Here is a 22,095-nt window from a genome sequence, read left to right as displayed (position 1 = left end):
TGCATGCTTCACAACCAGCCTAAAAGCTGCATTTCCAACAGATATCAGACAGACAAGAACTTCATGTCAAATTTTTTATTTATATTTATTATATATATAAATACTTAGGCAGGAAGGAGGAGACCACCTTCCTGTTTGATCTATTTTACATCTCCTTTCTTTTCGCCTGCTTCTATCTTCAAGGTCTCTGGAGCCTGGCGGTAGGCAGGGAAAGCCTCCCAGGGACTGTTCAGATCAAATTTGCGGAACTCCTGAGCCAGCTCCACAGGTTCTGCCACCACTCGCTTCACCTCGTCATCATATCTGACCTGAAGGAGGGCAAAGGGCATTAAGATGACCAAAAGTGGTGTGGGTCAACTACAAAAGCGTACCTCAAATTTAAAAATTAAGTTTTGTTCACTCTACGTGTGTAGGTTGCTTAATATAGGTGGATCAGTACTAAATTTTCCACTGAACCAACAACAGACAATTTCTCTTCCCATCAGAGACTAAATGCTTATTGTCATATAGAGGACAGTTTTTCCCCTTCTTATCCATTCGACACCTGCAGCTTCACACTATGTGTGAATACATTCGCATGCAGAATCTAGGACGAGTATATTAACAAAAGAGATGAGTCATTTACCTGCTTTTAGAAAAATGTACCAGTTGGGAGCCAAAAAAGAGAAGGGAAACAGCTATGGTGCTGGAAGATGCAAGAAAGAGCAGTGGGACATTGATTCAATTCAGGCCTAATAGCAAACCACAGTTTGCTATTATGAGCATGAGCAGATATGAGTCTTGGGCTTGTATGCCCCCTTGTCTCCTTCCCTCCCCACACCAGCTTCTGCTTCTGGTCAGCAGAAAGCCAAAGTTTGCAGCATTTGGGCACAACAGGAAGCTATGGGTTGCCACCAACTAGGTTAGGAAGCTTCTAACCTGCTCCCCTTGAGCATGGAAGAAGGGAGAAGGAAGCATACAAGCTCAGGACTCCTTGTGCTTATAACAGCAAACTATGGTTAGCTATTACACCTGAACACACACACACACAAAATGTTTTATCTTTTGACTGCTGTGCTAAAAGGTAACTGCTGGGTTAACCCATAGGTAGCTTCAAGCCAGCTCTGTAAACAGTAACTGTGTCCATCCAACCCCATCAATCACTCTCCTCCTCCCCACTCTTTGCCATTCCAGTCATCATCACAGATGCTCCCTTTCTCGCAGTGGAATATGGGTTCATGGTAAGACTACAACCTGTAAATGTAAACTTTTACAGTGCAATCCTATCCCAGATAAGTTTGTAAAAAATTACAGCATTAATCCATGAAAAAAGCCAAATTAATTGGGCAGCATATTTTATATAACGTATTTAATACAAACAATTATAATAACTGCATACTGAAACCACCATCTTTTAAAAAAGCATTTTCCTTTCATACACAGGAAGAATACCTCTCGGATACCTGCTACGACACATCCAACACTGCAGAATGCCCCTTGTACAACAGGACATTCCTTTCCTCTCCTCTCCCCACTCACCCCAAAGATGTGCTCCGGAGGATGCCCAACCCTCTGGAACAGACTCTGAGGGTGTGCTGGGGGCTGCAGAGGAGAGGATGGGGAAGTTCTGTTGTGCAAGCAGAAGTCTGTTGCATGAGCAGAATGGCAGTGCTGGATGCAATCCAAAGTATTCTTGATTCAGAATGATTACATGCAAAATTAAAATTGATAGATTAAATAAATGTTAACTCAGATGAATTTTAGTAGATCCGTTGGGTTGCTGTGCTACTACAAGGGTAATCATGCCTCATCTCCAAGATTTTAAAAACCAAACTAGATTCTTCTGTGCTACACTACCTAGCCTGGAAAAGAGATGCTGCACTTACAGTATCATGAAGGGCAAGAAGTTCAACTGGGCTAGTCCCATAGTACAATCCCTCATTCCTGGAACACTGACCAACCCTGTCTCTTACCATCTGTCTGGTTGCTTAGGGGAAATTGCCACATGCCTAAGTATGTAGGCCAATTGGCAGATTGTGTTGCTGCTGTAACAGGTGCTAGGCATAATCAATTATGTTCCATAGAGAACTAGAGACCATCTCTATCACGACACAGGAGCAGACAGCAGTTGCTCTAGGGATAAAGCTAGATTTATCCCTAGGAGCAGGTGACAAAAAATAAGTAATAAGGAGAAGAGCAAGAGCAGGCAACAGATATCCTTACTATTGGATTCACACTAGAGCCAAGCAAGTGCTTCTCGATGTGGAAACACAGCCCTTTGTTTGTGAGTCATGAAGTACAGAATCCACAGGGCATTATGCTATGCAACGTCAAAGGCACTAAGGTTGTTTAATGCGTTAATTCTTTGTCACGCAGCAGGAGAGCAGGCAGAACAAGAGTTAAACCATCCTCTGGTCAAAGGCAGAGCCAGCAAGTCTGATGTCCCTTCTGAAGAGGCACCTCCTCCAATATTGAGGACATAGCATCACCTGTATGAAACAGTAACGCATAAACGTAGAGTACAACGCGCAGCAGCAAAGTCATTGCCCTACTCTAATAAACAAACATCAAACATGGACAAATGGGCTAACTGCCTTTCCTCTGTCTTGCCTGCTCACCTGCCTATACAGCAGAATGAGACTTCAGGATAAATCCAAGGATAAAAAAGCAGCCATGTTACAGCTGTAGAGTTTGATATGTAAAACTGTGAAAAGACTCTGTAGTTGAGGCTAGCTTTTACAAATATTCATACCTCCACATATCCAGAGAGGGGAAAGTCCTTCCGGAAGGGGTGACCCTCAAACCCATAGTCTGTGAGGATACGCCTCAGGTCAGGGTGGTTAGCAAAGAATACTCCAAACATATCCCAGACCTATAAATATGGGAATCAAGTAGGAGATGGTGAAGCATATTGATTTTAAAGCCTAGGTCATTGGTCTGACTTCTGCAATCTGTCTTATGACCCCACAAATGGCATTTCATAGGTAAAGCAACAAGTGGGATTCAAATTTACAAATGCTTAAGATTTAGAAGAACATCAATCACTTAGCTGAATTAAATCCCACAGCACAACAATAAAGCCTCCAAATAATTTGAAACAGAAGTTGTCCTATTTTAATCAAGGGCCTATAAAACCTATAGGATTGGGATGCAGTCCTCTCCAGTACAGAATTTGGCTATTCAGGAACAGACTCTCTGTGAGCCAAAAACCAAAGTGCTTTCCAAGCCAAATAAGAAGAATCCTGAGATCACTATCTGTCAAGCTCCAGCTTGATCAGCTTCTGTTGGTGAAAGAAGATACCAATTTTTCAAGTGTTCCTGTATACTTAATTCGATGGGAACTGGATACCTTTCCATTTGGATAGATGAAGAGTTCCGCATAACCAGAAAATTCATTTTATATAATGAAAAATGGTCCCGTTAAGACCACCAGGCTGAGGGAGGAATGAGGGAAGTGCTTGCTGCACAGAGGCTGTTGTTTCAAGATTAACCTAGGCAAGGTTGCATATCAGCTTATATTTCCCCAAAGTCCTCAGGCCTGCTTTTCATCCTTCCACATCCTATACATTAATTATTCCAGAAAGACTGTCTTTTCCCTTCTCCCTACTATAATCTAAATATGCTAAATGAAGCACTTTGCATGTCAAATAAGTTGAGGAGGGGAAAAAAAGCACTTACATGTAAGCCAAGTGCCATAGTCCATATTCATCATATATTTTAAAAATGTTGACTTGTATAAACCTGGAGATCACAAGTCAAGCCAACACTGATGGTGCACATCTGGATGGATCCATCCAGATCTGCATCACTGGTGTACGCCCCACCACAGCCATGTAGATGCCATTCATGTACCATGGCCTAGCGTGTGCCTTGGGCTAGTCAATGCCTCTCAGCCTAACCTACCTCACAGGGTTGTTGTGAGGATAAAATGGGGAAGGGGAGAACCATGTACACTACCTTGAGCTCCTTGGAGGAAAGGTGGGATATAAATATAATAAATAAATATACAAATAGTATTCAGGGAAGCTGATCCATAAATCAGCAACGCAAATTACACTTCAAGTATATTCCTGCCAAATAAAAACATTTGCACACCTTTAAAACTTGGGGAGGAGCAAGCATTGATCAATTCCTAAAAGGTCCACTGAACTGCAAGGGCCAGAATGCAAGATGTACAGAAAAGGCATGCTTGCACAGACAAATGCCAGCAGTACCAGCACCTTTAGAGCAACAGTGGCCACAGTAATTCTGCTAATCTCAAATGCAATGATGTGCCCCTTCTTCTTTCAGAAAAGATCTTAAATCTGTCCCATCTTGCCAAATGTCAACATCTTTATCGCTTACCTCTCTTTCATACCAGTTTGCTGCTTTATACACTGGGACTGCTGATTCCAGGGGTGTCAATTCGTCAGTATATGTTTTTACACGTATCCGGGAATTGTAGTTTAAGGATAAGAGACTGTAGACAATCTAAATGGAAAAGGTAGATAGATAGATAGATAGATAGATAGATAATGTTTATTGCGGTCACAGACCAAACATATCAATTAGACATTCCAACATAGAAATGGTTAAAAAACAATTATTTTACAGCAATTTAATACAAGTTAAAATATTATCATATACAGGGTATCAATTTTTTATCCCTACTCAGATTTACTTGGGAAAAAAAAGAGCTTTAACCAAGCAGAGATAGATGGCCATTAAACATGTGTACAGAGTAAGTATGAATCTCCTTGTGCATAAGCTCTAAGGCCTTTGCAATATTAACAAATCGGATATTAAAAGAATAAAATAAGATAAGTCATGGCAAATCTCTAAACGGCCTAATTTCCCTAATTAAAACGAAACCATTAGGGTTATAATGAAATCTTAGTCAGCCAGTTAAAATTATCAACAAACATAGATACAGAAGTAGCACATAGGTAAACTGTTAAATACAAGTTAAAACATTCACCGTCAGGATATCAAATTTTTCCTACACTGAATAGCTGAGGCACAGTATTTCGCAATTTTTTCAGTGATTTTAGGAAAGCGATCAAATAGAAGTTCCACATAATAACTGTCACTTTTTCTGGGAAACGAATCCAAAATAGGGGTGATTATTTTGATTCTGATAGTACTATAAAACGGACAATGTAGCAGAACATGTGCAACTGTTTCTATTTCATCAGTGCCACATGGGCATTTTCTTTCAGCTAAAGGGATTTTTTTTATACTTGCCCTCTAAGACTGCAGATGGTAGTAGATTGAATCTAGCTAAAGTGAAGGCTCTACGCCATTTAGGTATTGTCAGGTTTGAAAGATAAGACATCGGTATTAGGGGTTTTATATTATATCTGTGATGTCTTATCAGCATCAAGTGATGTTGATAATCTATATCTTTGATCCGTTGGATGATAATTGTTTTGGCCTTTTCATAACCCAAATCTAGAATTATTTGAGTTGAAAAACCTAATGATGATATTTTATTTAATATCATCTGTGTCCAAGTAGATTGGAAATTATCACTTAATGTGTGTGGTGCCAGACCTACCGGATTAAACAAAAGTTTCAGCCAAAAAATAATTCTATAACTCCAGATACGGGATTCTATTGAAGGTAGTCCTACTTCTAGTCTTATAATAAAATTTGGAATACACCGGGAAACTGACAAAATCGATCTTAAGAAAGAATTTTGAACTGCCTCAAGTGAAGCAAAGTTTTGACAGGTATTAGCTTGCATACCATATGTCAGCTGTGGAATTACTTTCGCCACAAATATTTTAATAGCAGCAGATATAATTTGACCCCCTTTGTTATAAAAAAAGGATAGCAGAGCCTTCGATGTTCTCATCGCATTTAGGATAATCATTTTTATATGTAATTTCCAAGATCTGGATGATTGTAAAGTTATACCTAAATATTTAAATGCAGATACTTGTTCTATTAGTCGACCATTTGGCCGCCAAAGGTGTATGGATGGTCTATTATTTTTCGTAAAGATCATGACTTTTGTTTTGTCATGATTGATTGTAAGTTGTTCCTTATCACAAAAATGTGCTACATTAGATAGTAATCGTTTTAAACCAATAGGGGTTTGGGATATTAGAACTAGATCATCTGCATATAATAGAATAAATCTGGGTGCTTCCGCTAATATTGGAGGATGAGAAGGAATTACTGCTAAAGAATTAACTATTGTATTTATATAAATGTTAAACAAAAGTGGGGCCAATATGCATCCTTGCTTTACACCCTTATGGGTACGTATGGGATTCGTTAAATGACCTTTATTATTACACCTAACTCGAAGGTAAGTGTTTTCATAAAGGCCTCTCATCAATGATAGTAAACGCAAATCAATATTAGTGCCTTCTAGTTTTTCCCATAATTTGGCTCTAGATATCGAATCAAAAGCCGTCTTAAGATCGATAAATGCGGCATAAAGAGAGCCCTTTGTTCTTTTGGTGTATTTCTCTGTTAGATATTGTAAAACCAGGACGTGATCTGTAGTTGAACGACACGTCCTAAAACCTGGCTCTTGAGCCAGAATATGTTCATTTTCAGTCCAATCTATTAATTTATTATATAAATGGGCAGCGTACAGTTTGCTAATTACACTTAATAGACTTATTGGTCTAAAATTGGCTGGATCGGATGTGACACCTTTTTTATAGATTGGGACAATTATTGCCATACCCCAATCTTCAGGTATTTGCATAGTGTGGTCTATATAGGAAAAAAGTGTTGCAAGTACTGGGGCCCACCAATTTGCATTATTTTTAAAGACTTCTGCGGGAATGTTATCTGGGCCAGGAGCTTTATTTGATTTTAATTTGGATAATAAATCTAGAATTTCGTTCACAGTAACAGGTTGCCATTCAGGTATATTATTATTGGTGACTTTTTGCGGGATTTGAAGATCTAAATCATTCTCATATAGATGTTTAAAATAAGATTCCCATGTTTGTGAAGGAATATAGCATTCTAAGTTTGTAAAAGTTTTTTGCCAATTATTTGTTATTAGTTTCCAAAATAAAGAAGAATTTTTTAAGTTGGCAGCATTATTTAAATTATTCCAAATTTCTATCAAACCTAGTTTCTTTTTCCTATTTATAAGTTGCTTATATTGGCTTCTGGTTTCACAGTATATGTTCAGCAGTTCTTGTGATCTTATAGACTTATATGCTTTAAAAGTGGCAATTAGATGTGTGTTTTTTAACACACACTCATGATCAAACCATGGTTTGGAATTTAGCTTCCAATTCTTTAAGTTATTTTTTATATTTGGCTGAAAAATCTGTTGAAGATCCTTTAATATCTGTTGAACTAGATTATAGGGATCAGTCTGTTGATTGTTAAGAAGTATAAGATCTTTTGGGGCCAAATTATCTACGTGATTCAACCTATCTGAAATTTCTTTTTCTAGTTTCGGGATCCACTTGAGTCTGTTTGGACGAATTTCACAATCAATGATCGAGAATGATTGCAAATCAGAATAGATTTGGGCTTCTTTACATTTTAGAGTTATATTGACAGGCGAATGATCGCTCTCAGGCCTATCGATTATTATGAATCTCTCTATTAAATGGTAGAGTTCTTGAGATACTATACAAAGATCAATTGTGGATGCACCTCTAGATGATAAGTACGTAAATTCACCTTCTAGGTCTCCACTAGTACGACCATTTAAAAGAATTAAGTTCAATTGAAAAATCATTTGCATTAAAGTGAGGCCTGCATAATTAGATCTATTATCTTTTGCATGTCTGATAGGTATAGAAATTGAGCCATCCAATGAGGGGACTATCATTTTATATTTGCTAAACAAAGCTTCATCAGATGGACCCAGTCTGGCATTGAAATCTCCAGCTATTAGTATTAGACCTTCTGCCTGCAGGAAGAGGAACATTGCGCTGCCAGGGAGGGAGAGCCCCTCGTCATCTGCTGCTGCTGTGCTGCTTCCCCTGGCTGTCACCACCACCACCCTTCCTGCTGGACTGCTGCTATTAACAGCTGCCACGCCCTGCAGGACCAGGTCCCAGCCTATTTCATCGTTGCCGCTGCACTGCGCGAGGAGAGTCTTCGGCGTGGGACATTGTCGCCGGATGTATGCTGTGTGGTGTGAATGAGATTGGTGTGTGTATGTATGTGAGTCTTTGCTTGTTTTAACTACACTTTAATTGTATTTTATTGTATTTTAATGCTATTTAATTATTTGTTCTGTTGAGTTTGCTATTTATTTCTAAGTTTTTGTATTTTATGTTGCTGTTTTACTCTTATGTACACCGCCCAGAGAGCCTTTTGGCTTTGGGCGGTATAGAAATTAAATAAAATAAACAAATAAATAATAAAAGGGCAGCTGGATAGCATAATGTTAATTTTGTTATATAACTTTCAAGCTGAGCAGTTTTAGTAGCGCTCGATTTTATCTCTTTACTTGGTGGAGAATAAACATTAAATAATAATAACATCTGGCGTGATAATTTTATAAGTACTGCATTAGCTAGATCCAATAGGGGTTCACAATTAATAACAGAAACATTAATTTTTGTCGAAACAAATATACACAGACCTCCTTTTGGACGTCCCCCCCTAAGGCTGGATATGGCTTTTAGTTGGTAGGCTGAATATCCATCAAAACTCATTAATGTTGTTGCCCATGTTTCTTGCAAGAGCAAGATATCATATTGCTCCAAAAAATTCTTAAAAGATGGATCTTTGTCTTTATTAAACCAACCAGCAATGTTCCACGATAGTATCTTTAAGGAAGGGAGTTTTAAATTGTTATTACGTCAATTGGTATTTAAATTTGACAAACGTCTCTCTCTTTCCAAGGCATCTGACGGGATATGTTGGTATTCTTTCTCAATTTTATTATCTCGGTTGGTCTTAGATAATTCCGAAGCCCCTTGGGTTATTTTTTCTGTTGCTACAGAGATGTTAATGTTCCCTATTTCATGCTCACAATCCATTTCTTTTACTGTAGTTAGCAGATTTTCAAGTTTAAATCTGATTTCTGACCTTGCTTCCGAAGATAGAGTTGTAAAGGTCTCCAGTAAAGATATTTCTTCAGGTAGAAATTTAGTGGCCTCCATACTTTTTATTTCTATTATAGATTGGTTGAGTATATCTGACTCTCGTGCATCCACTTCATGTTGGGTTAGAATTCTCTCAGAGATAAAGTGACGAGACATAAGACTTTTAGGAGGGACTTGGTTGTCAAAAATTCTGGCAGTATAAATATTTTGAGTTACCAATAATTCTCTTTTGTGCTGGAAAAGAGATAGTTTCTCTTTCAATGCAAATGTAACGATAGCTCTGGCGCTAATATAGTTGTAAAATAAATATTTGATGTTTATGATGTCTTTTGTCTGGACCAATCCTGGGGATACTTTGTTAACAATATTAGTCAGATGTCTCTTTCTTTCATTTTGTGTTAAATATCCCACTGGTTTTGGATAATTTATTAGAGCCAATTGATTTTCGTTTAGGATTAAATTCCAATCTCTGTGATTTTGAATTGAATAAAAAGAGAATTCATTGTCTGAGTTTATTATTAAATGTTTCTTAGGAGCTTGTTCATGCAGATTAAAGTTCGAGTTCACCTGGATACTTTCTGAGCTTGATAGTCTTTGTGTATCCTATTCTAAGGTTAATTGCGATTTTTCTTCACTAGGTGGCACTATGCCCTTTAATTCGGTGCTCTTTTTCTTCGCCTTCTTTTGTTTTTTCTTCTTTTTTTTCTTTGGCGAGGCTTTTTCTGTGTCAAGTAATTTAAAAAGTTTTTCAAATTTCAAGTGGCATTTACGATGACTCCTAATAGATTTAATGTTTTTAGATTTTTTCCACAGTTTGCATTGGAGGTTTAGAGCTTATTTCTTTTTTCTTCAAAGGAAGATGATCTATCCTTTGGTCAGAATGGGAAGTCTGCGTTGCTGCGTTTTTATTTTTGGTGTCTGAGTCAGTCTGTATTACCCGTTTTACTGTTAGCTCTGTTAATGTTGTTAAGAGTGAGTTTGCTTCTGCCACAAATTTAGCAATTTGCATGAGTGATTGAGACACCATTTGACACCAATCATCATTAATTGGAATTGTTTGTATTTTGATTTGTTCATGTTCATTTTCTTTTCCTGCAATCGAGATGAAGGATTGGGAGTTGATTTTAAAATCCTCGTAGGAGTCTGAAGACTCCAATGGAGGCACTGAGTCCTCTTCGTCACGTAATGATGTTCCAAATTGATTTATACATGGTAATAAATCATGGGTAATTCCGACATTTTCTGCCTCCTCCATTTCTTGCGCTAGATTTAAAATGCTGTTTTTTTCTTCATTGCTTGGCAGCCATGATGGTATTTTGCCTATATCCCATTCCATTAATAAATTTTCAAAGGACAAGTTTTCTTTCAGATCTAGTTTGTCATTTATCGTTATTACATTCGTTTTCGGTTGGTAATAAGAAGTGATTTTAGTTTGTTTTTCCTTAGAGGTTTCTTGTATATCTTCTTCATTTAAAGGAATACCTAGCTCTTTGCATTTTCGTCTAGTTAGAACCATAATTACTCTCCCGGATACAGAGTCAGCATTTAAAACGATTTAAAATGATTTAAAAGTTATAAAATATTGATAAGGTGTTAGCTTTTTAGTTCAGTTGCTGTTATATACTATTTCTTATTAATTTTCTCTTCAGTAGTGGAACGCAGAGACGTCTTATCTCATGTCTCTCTCTCTCAGCTTTTCATATGGTGATAAATCAGCAGAGTAAAATAATGAGCAAGGCAGTTAAGTAGAGTTGTCCAAATCAAAGTCAGGAGCTAGTAGGCACAGTCTTGTTATATTGCCTCTTGGAAAAGGTAAAAAGCATGTAGTGGGATAGTTTCTCAAATGCTCACATTGGGGGGGGGAAGGAGAAATTGTTAATATAGGTATTAGGGATAGGTGAGAAATTTGATTCAGTTCACATTTCAAGCCAAATTTATAAATTCAAATTTTCCAAAACAATATGAGAACCAAAACACAGCCATTCTTTGAATTTTGCACTTATTCAAATTTTGCAATGCTGTTTGTCAACCAATGTTTATAAATGTGTATGTTAGGGGAAAGTGTGCATAAAAATGAATATATGGATGAAAATAACGTACAAAATGCATTATATAATGAAAAACTGCTTGCAAAAACATGTATATTAGTCAGAACCACTTACAAAAACCTCAAAGCCTATTTTTGTTGGGACGACCAGATCTCATTAATTTATGGGACGAGGTCCAGCCGACGAAGGTGGGACGGATTTTTAACAGCAAGCTCTATCTGATAAAGCGAACGTTCACCTTATCTTCTAAGAGAGAACGCACTAACAGGCAAGCACCCTTCTTTCTATATTTTTCTTTTACTTGACTTAAATTGTTGCTGTTTAAAAGAGATTTGCCAGATTGATCAGTTTTTGACATCTCACTGGGGAGCCATAACTTCTCTCTGCTACGCACTAATTAATAGCTTATCTCTGTTTTTGTTGCAAAAAGCTGTCCTGGATTTGCATTCTAAAGATATACACAGAAGAGGGATTTCTATTCCAGATTTTTATTTTGAAAAATATTATACTGTTTTGAGACTACTCTCTTTTTGGTCTATTTTATTTTGACGAATCTGTTTCTTGACGATTGCCATTAATTGTTTCGATCCTGGGAACTGCATTTTGTTTACTTAACTATTGGAGAGATAAGGCTGTCTGCTCTGTTTATACTGTGATGTCACCAAGTTTGGAGTATTAACCCAATTGTTGCTGAAATAAGAAGTGGTTTTCCTATATTTTTCTTTTAAAATGGCAATTAAGAAAGTGGCTGAAAATCTGGAAATAACTATGTTTCAGAAAATAATGGATGAGATTGAGATAATGAAAATTGAATTGAGTAAAATGAAGCAGGAGATTAAAGATATAAGGGTCCCTGTGAGAGAGGTGACCCTGGAAGGGGTCCCTGTGAGAGAGGAGACCCCGGAGATTGGAACAGGGGTCCCTGTGAGAGAGGTGACCCTGGAGACTGGAATAGGGGTCCCTGTGAGAGAGGAGATCCCGGAGATTGGAACCAACGTGGAACAGGAACAAGATTTGGAGTCTATGGACTTTAGAAATAAAATCTATTGTTTGGAACTCAATGTTATCTCTGAAGAAATGAATGAAGATTCTAGAGATAAAGTTATCAATGGCATGGATAATCTTCTGGACTGGAATGATGTGATGGAGCCCAATATAGAGAAAATCTATGGAATTAACTGCAGCCATGTGACAATGGAAAAACTTTTAAGAGATGACCCAGTGTATTTTGAAAAAAAGAACAGAGATATGATTTTACAGCAGTATTTCAGCAACCTATTCAGAATGGATGGCAAGAAAATATTTGGGATAGAGGTAATCCCCATCAGACTCTTACTATATGACTATGGCTTTGACAGCAAGATTATTATGGAATACTGATAATGGAAGATTGGATATTGAAATTACTGGACTTAACAAGACTACTGAAGATGGAAGATGGAAAATGGAACTAATAGAGATAATAGAACAATGGCTACTGAAATTATTGAACCTAACAGATTCTGATGTGATGGATTAATTGAAATGTTTATTTTGACTATGGTTATGACAATAAGATTATCATAATTAGTAATGAGATGGATTAATCGATATGCTTATCTGGAAAAAAAAATTGATAGATATATTTCTTAAAGAATTGAAACCTCTCTTTGACTTTTTGTGGAAAGAATAAAGTAATGTTTATGAGATTTGATGATTAAGTAAGATAACTACTGGAGGAAAGTGATTTTATAATATGACTTAAGAGACAGGATTGTTATATATTATAGACTTATAACTGATTTGATCTTTGACAAATGGGAAGTCAATATTTTACTCTTTATTTTTTATTTTTGTTTTTTTTTTTCTTTTTTTCTTTTTGTTTAACTATTTTTGATTTTGTTTTTTGTCTTTGAATGTTTTATGATTTTGTCTTGTATGTTTTATGAAAATCTGAATAAAAATTATTGAAAAAAAAAAAAAAAAAAGAACCACTTACAAAAATGTGTTTATTAGAAGAAATTCGCACTAAAATGCTGGAGAATTTTCACTGCTGCAAAAATATGGAAAACTGTTTTTAATCACCTAGAGACTGCTCAGTATAAGGCGACCAACAAGTGAAATTAACAACAAGAAACAACGGAGTTTAAGACTGGAAAAATGAGAAACAGAGCGAACCGAGATGGACAGATCTTTCCATCCCTAATAGCATACAACTAATTAGTTCCTTCAGTGCAAGGATTTCTACTTGCACAATGGAATTTCCCCCCCTCCTCTCCCTTGCACCCTCTTCAAAACTACTCTAGAGGATTGAGGGAACCCCCACGACAGATATAGAGGGCGTACATGTGTGACTGGAGAGTTCCACTGAGCAAGGAGAAATCCTTGCGCTGTTAGACACTGTCCAAAATTTCCAGTATGATCATATTACAGTCCCTTGTAAAGGGAAAACAATTGTAAAAAGTTTTTTAATAGTGAAATAATGATTTCCAAATCTATCAACATAAATATTTACAACAAAAGGTCTTAAAGAAACAGCCACTTATGCATAATGAGGTCTCTCTTTGCTTCATCCCCAGAATTACAAATTTGTTAAGAGCCCATCTGTGAAAGCCTATAGCACTGTAAACAAAACTACCACAAACCCACAACACAGTAGATTAAGTGTGATACCAAATAAATTAAACAAACTTTTAGTCCAGTATGCAATTGTATTACAGTGATTAAATATAAATTAAACTAAGCTCGAGAAGAATATGAATTGGTATAATTATGTTGCCCTATTAAGATGTTATATATGTGTGAGTATTTTAATATGGTCAAGGCCAAGAGAAAATGAGATATAATTCAGTTGGACTGCATAGGGCTGTCAACTGCAGCTAGGAAGGTCAAATAAGGAAATTATAGATTGTATTCTGTCAAACAAATGTCTTTCCAGGTATATTTAGAAGTATCACCTTATAACACCTTTTGAAAAAAGGGAAGGTGCTTCCCAAGACAACTCTTGATGACCAATTTATTATTTTTTAACTATTTAAGCAAAACAAATGTCACCAATATCACACTGCACACAAGGGTAAGTACGATGACCATTTCTGGATCAACAATTTCATAAAAATAAATAAATAACAGCAGGACAAAAGCTAAGAGAGTGTAGTCCGTGAGCATAAAGCCAAGGCAGGCAACAAAATGGGGCGGGGGGCATGGGAAAAAACTAGGAGGATATCCTCACATTCTTGTGTAGCCATGTTTTTTTGAAGACTGTGTCAAAGGCATCTAAAAACTTCTTTGAAACATATCTTGAAGAGCAGCTCCTACCTCAAAGCGATACTGCCGAGATGGAACATCAACTACTGTCAGATCAGCTAAGGACTTGAACTGGGCGTTTGTGTGATCTTTCAGAAAGGTCAAAACTGGAATGATCCCATCAGGGTGAATTAAGATTTCTAGCTCATTGAAACATGTCACCTGTTAGACAGATAAACAGTAAAATGTTGAATGGATCAAATTCATCAAAATCAGCACACTGCCTTGAACATAAACATCACTAAAACTGATAGAACAACTTTCAAATAAGTGTAATTAAAGACTGTAACTGGTTCAGGCAAGTAAACCTCGAGCTGCATTAACAGCAGACCAAGGAACAGCCTTGTATCTTTCCAGCTTCTTGTAGCACACATTACCCTCCAAAAAAGCCTTGATATCTCCTATTACAGTTTCCAGACGGACTGATACAATTGGTGGAACCCACCTGGACTTGTTGAACGTACTTGGGCAGAATTTCAGCCACATATTCTCCAAAGGCAGACAGGTGCTTCTGTGTCACTTCATCCTTTGGTCTAACAGTGGCTGAAAAGAAAGTTCATAGTGGCAAATTAGAAAAAGAACAGTATCAGCCTGCAGCCAAAGCAAGCTCAGTGTTATTCCAACTGCCACCACAGTGATGTGAACAGGTAAACATGACCAGGACCACTAACACCCTGGTAAGACACAATCTTAGCACATCTATAAACTCCAAGAAGGCACAAATGGGATTGTAATGGAAAGAGATCGCAATGCATTCAGGGAACGTCTAAACCACATTGCAGAGTTTAAGTCAGGGTAAGCGTAGATGACTGTGGTGACTTACCATGATAAACATGCAATCACATGGGGAGCAACTCAGCTATCTCCCCACATGTGAGCAGAATTTTACCAAAAATATGTACCTGATCAGAAATCCAGGGAGCCAGTAAAATTATCTTCACTGAACAGAGAGTTGCCACAGACAACCAGCTTTTCACATTGTTGTAAGCCCACAAAGGTAATGTACCATTTGGTACAAGTCACCTGCCTTCATCCTCAGTGGGACTCATTTCCAAATAGCCTAATCCTAAAAATATTTATTAGTCGTATTCAAAAGACATATCAAAATAACTGAAGATATGGTTACATCATGTATATCTATTGTACCATTACTTTTTCTGCTTTTCAGGTTTTTTGAGGGGAGTGTCAAACCAGCACTATAGAAAACATAAGTTTTCAAACTCTACAATAAATTAACACATGCCTGACAAGCAACATAATGCCTGGTAAACATTCATTGTCAACAAAACAGATGAGTATAGTCTCAAAAAATCAGGGAGCCTCTAACGTTAGGAGCTTAAGAGTTAATGAGATTAACTACTTTGCACATCTCCTTTCTAACATCAAACTCTATCAATTGACAGTCAAGAATCTGGACTAGATGGTACATAATTTTGACATAACAAAGCTGTACTTAGAGATGTGAAGGCCCAGGAAAAAACAGAAATCTTTTCAAAAGGGGTGGGTGGCAGTTTCCCCCCTGATTTTTTCCAGATTCTTCCAGGCCTTCACATCTCTAGTTTTACTTATTATAATGTAAATGAGGAGCTGGTCATACACTAAACAAATGAGACTTACGCCGAGTTTCAGCAGTAGTATTCCCTTCAAACCGAGCTTGCAACCACATTGCAGGTCGCCCAGTAGCTATAAAGAGAGCAGGGAAAATTGGTTAAATTGCCTGCATCTTACAGCCATGTCACCCTGGGCTCCTACTGGGAGAAAGGTTGGTATGTGTATGTATATGTACATGTACATACATAGGTGTATATACATGTGTATATATATTGATGCTATATATTGATGCTATATCTTGATTTTTATAAAAAAAATCAAGATATAGCATCAATATATAATTTTATGTAAGCAAGTTATAAACAAAATGTTAATGGTAATTAAGCAGACTAATTGTGAGCAGGACTGCAGTCAAAATAATCTAGTCTAGGGTGGTAGCCTGAAACAGATTATCTTCAGAAACCACTCAGCAGGAAGCTACTCACAGGACACATCAACACTGAAAACCTCAAAAGACTACTTCAAAATGTCTGCTATAACTGAGGTCTGCTTAGCTTGTTACAAGCCCCTACGCATAAGGTATATTCATGTGGAAATTGTTTAAAAACCTGTGTATAGACTGTAATTTATTTATTTATAGAAATATTGTATACCCCTATTTTGTTAAAAACATCAAAGCGGTTTACAACGTGTTTAACACAACAACAACCATAGAATAAAAAACATTAAAAATGCAATAAAAACAATGGTCAATTGTTAAGAAAAAAGCATGTTCTTAATTGCTTGCATAAGCCTAGTGGAACAGAAAGACTTTCAGCAGGCACTTAAAAGTTAAAACAGAAGGCACCTGCTGAAACTCTTTTGGCAGAGCATTCCAGAGAACCAGGCAAATGTCACTGAAGGCTTGATTTTGTGTCGATGTTAAATGAGCCTTGCCAACTCGGGGAAGCCACTCCTGTAGATGATCTCAGTGACAGAGTTGGGATACAAGGGTTCAGGAGGCCCCTAAAATACTCTGGACCTAAGTTAGTCAAGGCTTGGTAAATTAATACAAGGACCTTGAACCTGGTAGCAGATAACAATATGTAATGTGGATTTCACATTTTCACATGAATATCTCTTACATAGACTTTTTTTAAAAAAATGTGCAGCAGCTGTTTTGTCCTACCTGCAGTGTCAGAAACAGTATGTCTCCGAATACCAGTTACTGGGAATCGCAAATAGGGGGAGTGCTGTTGCACTCAGGTCTTGCCTGCAGGCTTCCCATGGACATGGAAACCAATGTGAGAACAGAATGCATACTAGATGGGACTTCGGCCTGATCCAGCGGGATTCTCTTTATGATCTTATGTTTGCAGAGAACACTGAAGACGACATTCTGAACCAACGCTGAACAGAAGCTACACCGTTTCAAAAAAGCATAAATCAACTTCATTATCAGTTATTTATGTAGGAGCCAGTATGACCCCGTGTGGCTGTTTTGTGACTTGTCCGTTTATTTGCGATCCACTAAAACAGAAATTCACTGAGTAAATGGAAGGGGGGGGGACAGAGGGCTGGGAATCCTAGAACAAAGGAGGTTAACAGCTCCAAACGGAACAAGGCCATATGGAAACTTGTATATCGCTAACTATAAGGGCTCCCAGCAAAGAATTCTGGGAACGGTGTTTTTGCGACAGCACTGAGAATAGCATTACAGAACCCGACCCCTACTTCACAGAACTACAACTCCCAGAATCCCTTAAGAGAAAGAAGATAGGATATGTCCTCTGGAGACAATCAGTGACCCCCTCACCAGTAGCAGACAGAGCCACCTGACCGAAGTAATCTCGCCTACTACGTACAACAGAGACAGCCAGTTTGCAGGCTCACCTCTCAGCCCAGCCCGACCCAGCCTTAAAGTAGCCGCCAACATCCTGCCTGTCCGGGATCCCAAGCCAGAGCCAGAGATTCACAAGGACACCCGCCGGACTCGTAAGGCGCATGCGCGCCACTGAGCCCTTTCCCTATTGGCCTGACGTAACGGACCCATCGCAACCCGCCCCTACAAGCTTCTACCAAGAAAAACCAATCCGCGCGCGCGAGGAACAAAATGATCCGGAAATGAGGAGTGCGTGCGCAGTTCGTATGATGGGCCGTGCCAGCTTCCGGGAGCGCTCAGTCTGGAGTCGGCAAGTGCAGCCTCTCCTGGTGTTCTCTTGAGCCATTCCCGGTGTGGAGTTCCGATCCGGCGGAATGAAGGGAGGAGCCTAAAGTAAGAGCTGCTGCCCGTTGAGGCCTGGACGTTTCTTTTTCCTGGGCTCGTCCCTGCCCGTTGCGGGGGCGGGAAGGTTCGTTAGTCATCTGCCAGTGGGAGGGACAGCTCTGGCCGACGCCGGGAGTGGGCGGCGCCGAAGCCGCCTTCAAACGAGGCGCTCCAGGGCCCGGCTGGAGGGCAGACGTGTTTGCAGCCCGGTCCTGTGAGGGATTAAGCTTCCTTTTAGTAAAAGCCCGTTGATCTCGTCGGCTCTTAACCGGTCTGGATGATGGTCCAAGTTCTTTTTGCCCTGTTGTCTTAACATGAACCTGGGCTCGGCCGCTCAATGAAGGCAAGAAAAGTATCGAGAGACCCTCTCGGAGTTCTGTGTTTCTAGATGCCTTCCCTGAAATACTCCTGAACCCTGGCAGCTGTAACGCAGCTGTAACCCATTGAACTCGATAAATCCCGCTTTTGAGTAGCTGTACCTAGGATTGTGCTGTCTTGTTGATCTGCCCAATGTTCTGCGATGCCCTTCCCGTCTGTCTCTCATTCCCCTCTTTAGGGCCGCTTCATGCACTATAAGAGCCAAACGTGTGTTTTAAAAGATGATGTATGTAAGGGCAGTCACCCTCAACCAATCACAATCTCCCTGGTGCGGTTGTACAACTTCTATATGCCTTTCAAAATGCAGATTTGTCTCCCTTCATGTGTTGTGGTTGAAGTGTGCCCACCTTATATTTAAGCAGAATACAAATTAAGGCTTTGGAGCTTTGATGCTCTGGTGAAAACCTTAAGCATGCCTAACTCTGTATTAGATTGTGGTGATAGTATGTGAAGTAACTTTTTGTGGTGCTCTGTTGATGTAGTAGATATCTTGACATAGAATTTTGAGGATAGAGTATGCACTGGAAATCCATAAAATAAATGCATTTATGTTCTTCAAAACAATACAATAATTTTCCTCTTCAGGCTAGCCAAGTTCCATTGATTCATACTGGAATGTATTTCTAGTATGTTCTTCATACTCTGCAAAGTCTTGCAATTGGTTTATCATACACAATTTAAGGACTGGCCTAACTGTTGAGTTCTTGTAAATATGGTACAGTATATCAAGGGAAAGGGCTGTAGCTCATCTGCCTTGTATGCACAAAGTCTCAAGTTCAGTCTCCTGTTATCTCCAGGGAGGGAGACACTTCCTGTCTGAAACCCTGGAGAGCTGCTGTCAGTCATTGTGGACATTGCTGAGCTAGATGGATCCAACTGTCTGACTCGTATAAGGCAGCTTCCTATGTTCTTATGCCAAAAGGAATTGATTCTGTGATGGGGTTGCTGGATGCAAGACAATGGTTAGAGCATAATATCACACATGAGGAAGTAACTATTATACACAATCTTTTGGCTCCTGTTTCTGTATGACAGGACACATGTGTCTTCCTGATTTGTAGCATACCTTTTTTTAAAAATTGTGTGCTTTAGCTGAGTTACTATACAGCACAAGTCTGGAATAAAAGAATCTCCAATGTCTGTTGCATTTCAGATTACTGGAGACCAGATCTAAGCAACAACATGGACTCATTGGAGGAGACTGGAGGTTCCTCAACAGAGGAAACTGGAAATTCCTTAACTGAGGAGAACTACTTTGTAAATTACACTTTCACTGACCGTTCTCATTCATGTCGTGTGGCCCAAGGGATTATGAAGTTGTGCCTAGAAGATGAGCTCTTTGCAGATGTCACCATCTCTGTAGAAGGGAAAGAATTCCAATTGCACCGGCTAGTTCTTTCAGCTCAGAGCTGTTTCTTTCGTTCTATGTTCACTTCCAATCTAAAGGAGGCACATAACCGGGTAATTGAACTACAAGATGTTAGTGAAAGTGTCTTTCAGCTCCTAGTGGACTACATTTATTATGGAACTGTAAAGTTGAGGGCAGAAGATTTGCAGGAGACTTATGAGGTGGCAGATATGTACCAACTAACTGCTCTCTTTGAAGAATGCTCCCGTTTCTTGGCTCGAACAGTGCAAGTGAAAAACTGTTTGCAGATTCTGTGGTTGGCTGATCAGCACAGTGATATGGAGCTCTACACGGCTGCCAAGCACTGTGCAAAGTCATACTTATCTCAGCTTCAAGAAACAGAGGAGTTCCTGCACCTTCCTCTTCGTCTTCTGACAGATATTGTCTCAGGTAGGTAGAATGACCTATGGAGACCAGCGGTTGTGGCTTCACCAAGGTCTTTCTGGAAGATATGGATTAGACCCATATCAATCCAGTTTTAGACCTAGTTTTGGGTCAGACAGCTTTGATTGCCCTGGTACATGGCTTTAATTAGACATGAGGCACATGTTCCTGTTGGATCTGTCAGACACACACCCCAAGTTGTAATCTATTTAAAACATTTGTATACTTATGATGTTTAACATCTACATGAAATCGTTACGAGTAGTCATGGAGATTTGGAGTTTGGTGGTGCCAGCATGCAGATGACATTCTACTTATTCATCACATTCTAAAGAAACTAGCAGTTTTGGATAGCAGTTAGTAAGCTTCAGCTTCATCCAGAGAAGAAAGTGCTTTTGATCAGTAGAATAGTCAACCTAGCAAAATGGAATAGAAGTAGATCAGCTAATGCAAGGATTTCTGCTTGGGCAACAGAACTTTCCCTTCCTCTCCCCATGCACCCTCCACACCCTTCTCATGTCTGCAGAGGGTTGGGGAAAACTGGAACAGATTTAATGGAGGGGTACATGGGGAGAGAACAGTGAGGGGACATTCTGTTGCGCAGCCAAAAGATCTTGCAGTAGTGGATCTACTTTGTTGGATACCATTCCTGTCCTGTAATATTCTCCTTGAAAACACTGGGGATCCTCTCAGACTTGTCATTGACACTGGATGTTCAGGTAACAACTGTCGTCAGGAGTGCTTTTGTCCACCATAGGCTAATGCACCAGCTACACCTGTTCATAGAGAAGGCAGGTCTAACCATTGGGATGCATGCTCTAGATATATCATAACTGGGCTATTGCAACACACTCTACGTGGAGCTGCCCTTGAAAAGTGTCTGGAAACTCCAACTTGGTCAAAGTGGAGTGGCCAAGTTGACAAGTAGAGCCAGGCATCAAGTGGTTTCAACACCACTTAGAAATGTGAATGATTAAGCGGTATATAAATTACTTCAATGAATAAGTAAAATTTTTAGTATAGTATAGTACAACCAATATAGTTATTTCAGCAATGAGGGGACATTCTCTTATTTTATGTTTGCTGAAACTACTATACTGGTTCTGTTTCTGGGCCTAGTTCAAAGTGCTAGTTATGGCCTTTAAAAGCCTATATAATTTAGCAACAGGATATCTTTCCCCTGTATTAAGCTGCCCATGCATTTAAATGCCCCACAGAGACCTCTTGTTGGTTCCGCTCCCATTTTGTTGGAACGAAGCAGAGGTTTGTTGTTGTTTTTCTGTTGCAGGGCCCAAACTTTGGAACCCCCTGAGACAGGGTTGTCTGTTTTGCCCCCTCCTTGGCCTTCCACTGCAGTGTAAAGCTCTTCCTGTTTAAAAATGCTTTTGGCATTTAATGTCTGTACTACAGTATTCTGCTTTGCTTTACCCTAATTAATATACAATCTTTCTGTCTGATAACTTATACTGCTGTTTTTATTTTTTTATATTTGCTGTCCGGTTATTTTTGTTGGTTGTAAAATATTTGCTGGGTTTTGTGGTATTTTATGGTTTTTTATTATTAGCCATCTTATACTGTACCAAGCAAGGCTAGATTAAGGTGGTTGGGACCCTTGTACAGTTCCCAAAACAGGGTCCCCCTTCTCCCAAAAGGAAGCACGTGAAATAAGGTACAAGAAAGTCTTGCACTATCTTAAAGACTACAGAGTTCAACAAAATACAGAAAGTATGTGCAGCACGCATATGTGAACATTTGCTGAGAGTTGTGAAACTGCACAACACAAAACATTTTGCC

At 38.8% G+C, this 22,095-nt stretch overlaps 2 protein-coding genes across 4 annotated transcripts in view; one reads left to right on the top strand and one right to left on the bottom strand.

The window, feature by feature from the left end:
• Positions 1 to 60: 60 nt before the first annotated feature.
• On the bottom strand, positions 61 to 17,908 carry NDUFS3 (NADH:ubiquinone oxidoreductase core subunit S3). Of its 2 annotated transcripts, none has more exons than XM_061611023.1 (7): positions 17,759 to 17,908; positions 15,953 to 16,018; positions 14,781 to 14,878; positions 14,348 to 14,497; positions 4,324 to 4,449; positions 2,732 to 2,851; positions 61 to 308 (listed from the first exon to the last, which is right to left on the bottom strand). In XM_061611023.1, the coding sequence occupies exons 1-7, from the start codon at positions 17,799 to 17,801 to the stop codon at positions 141 to 143; spliced, it is 771 nt and encodes a 256-aa protein (XP_061467007.1). In that variant the 5' UTR covers positions 17,802 to 17,908; the 3' UTR covers positions 61 to 140. The 2 variants fall into 2 exon arrangements, with proteins under 2 accessions (XP_061467007.1, XP_061467008.1); XM_061611024.1 differs by lacking the exon at positions 17,759 to 17,908 and adding an exon at positions 17,682 to 17,756.
• KBTBD4 (kelch repeat and BTB domain containing 4) overlaps positions 17,837 to 22,095 on the top strand; it is a 21,131-nt gene continuing 16,872 nt past the window's right edge. The window contains exons 1-2 of one of the 2 annotated variants that reach the window (XM_061611019.1): positions 17,837 to 18,140; positions 19,663 to 20,307. In XM_061611019.1, the coding sequence (XP_061467003.1) occupies positions 19,692 to 20,307 (616 nt within the window). In that variant the 5' untranslated portion in view covers positions 17,837 to 18,140; positions 19,663 to 19,691. Of the gene's footprint in view, positions 18,141 to 18,196; positions 18,475 to 19,662; positions 20,308 to 22,095 lie in introns of those variants that run through there. The other variant, XM_061611020.1, reaches the window with a different exon arrangement.

Source organism: Rhineura floridana, chromosome 2 (genome assembly GCF_030035675.1).
Source record: "Rhineura floridana isolate rRhiFlo1 chromosome 2, rRhiFlo1.hap2, whole genome shotgun sequence".
NCBI classification, from domain to species: domain Eukaryota; kingdom Metazoa; phylum Chordata; class Lepidosauria; order Squamata; family Rhineuridae; genus Rhineura; species Rhineura floridana.
Note: the sequence above shows the minus strand (reverse complement) of the source record. Positions and strands in the feature narration are given on the sequence as shown.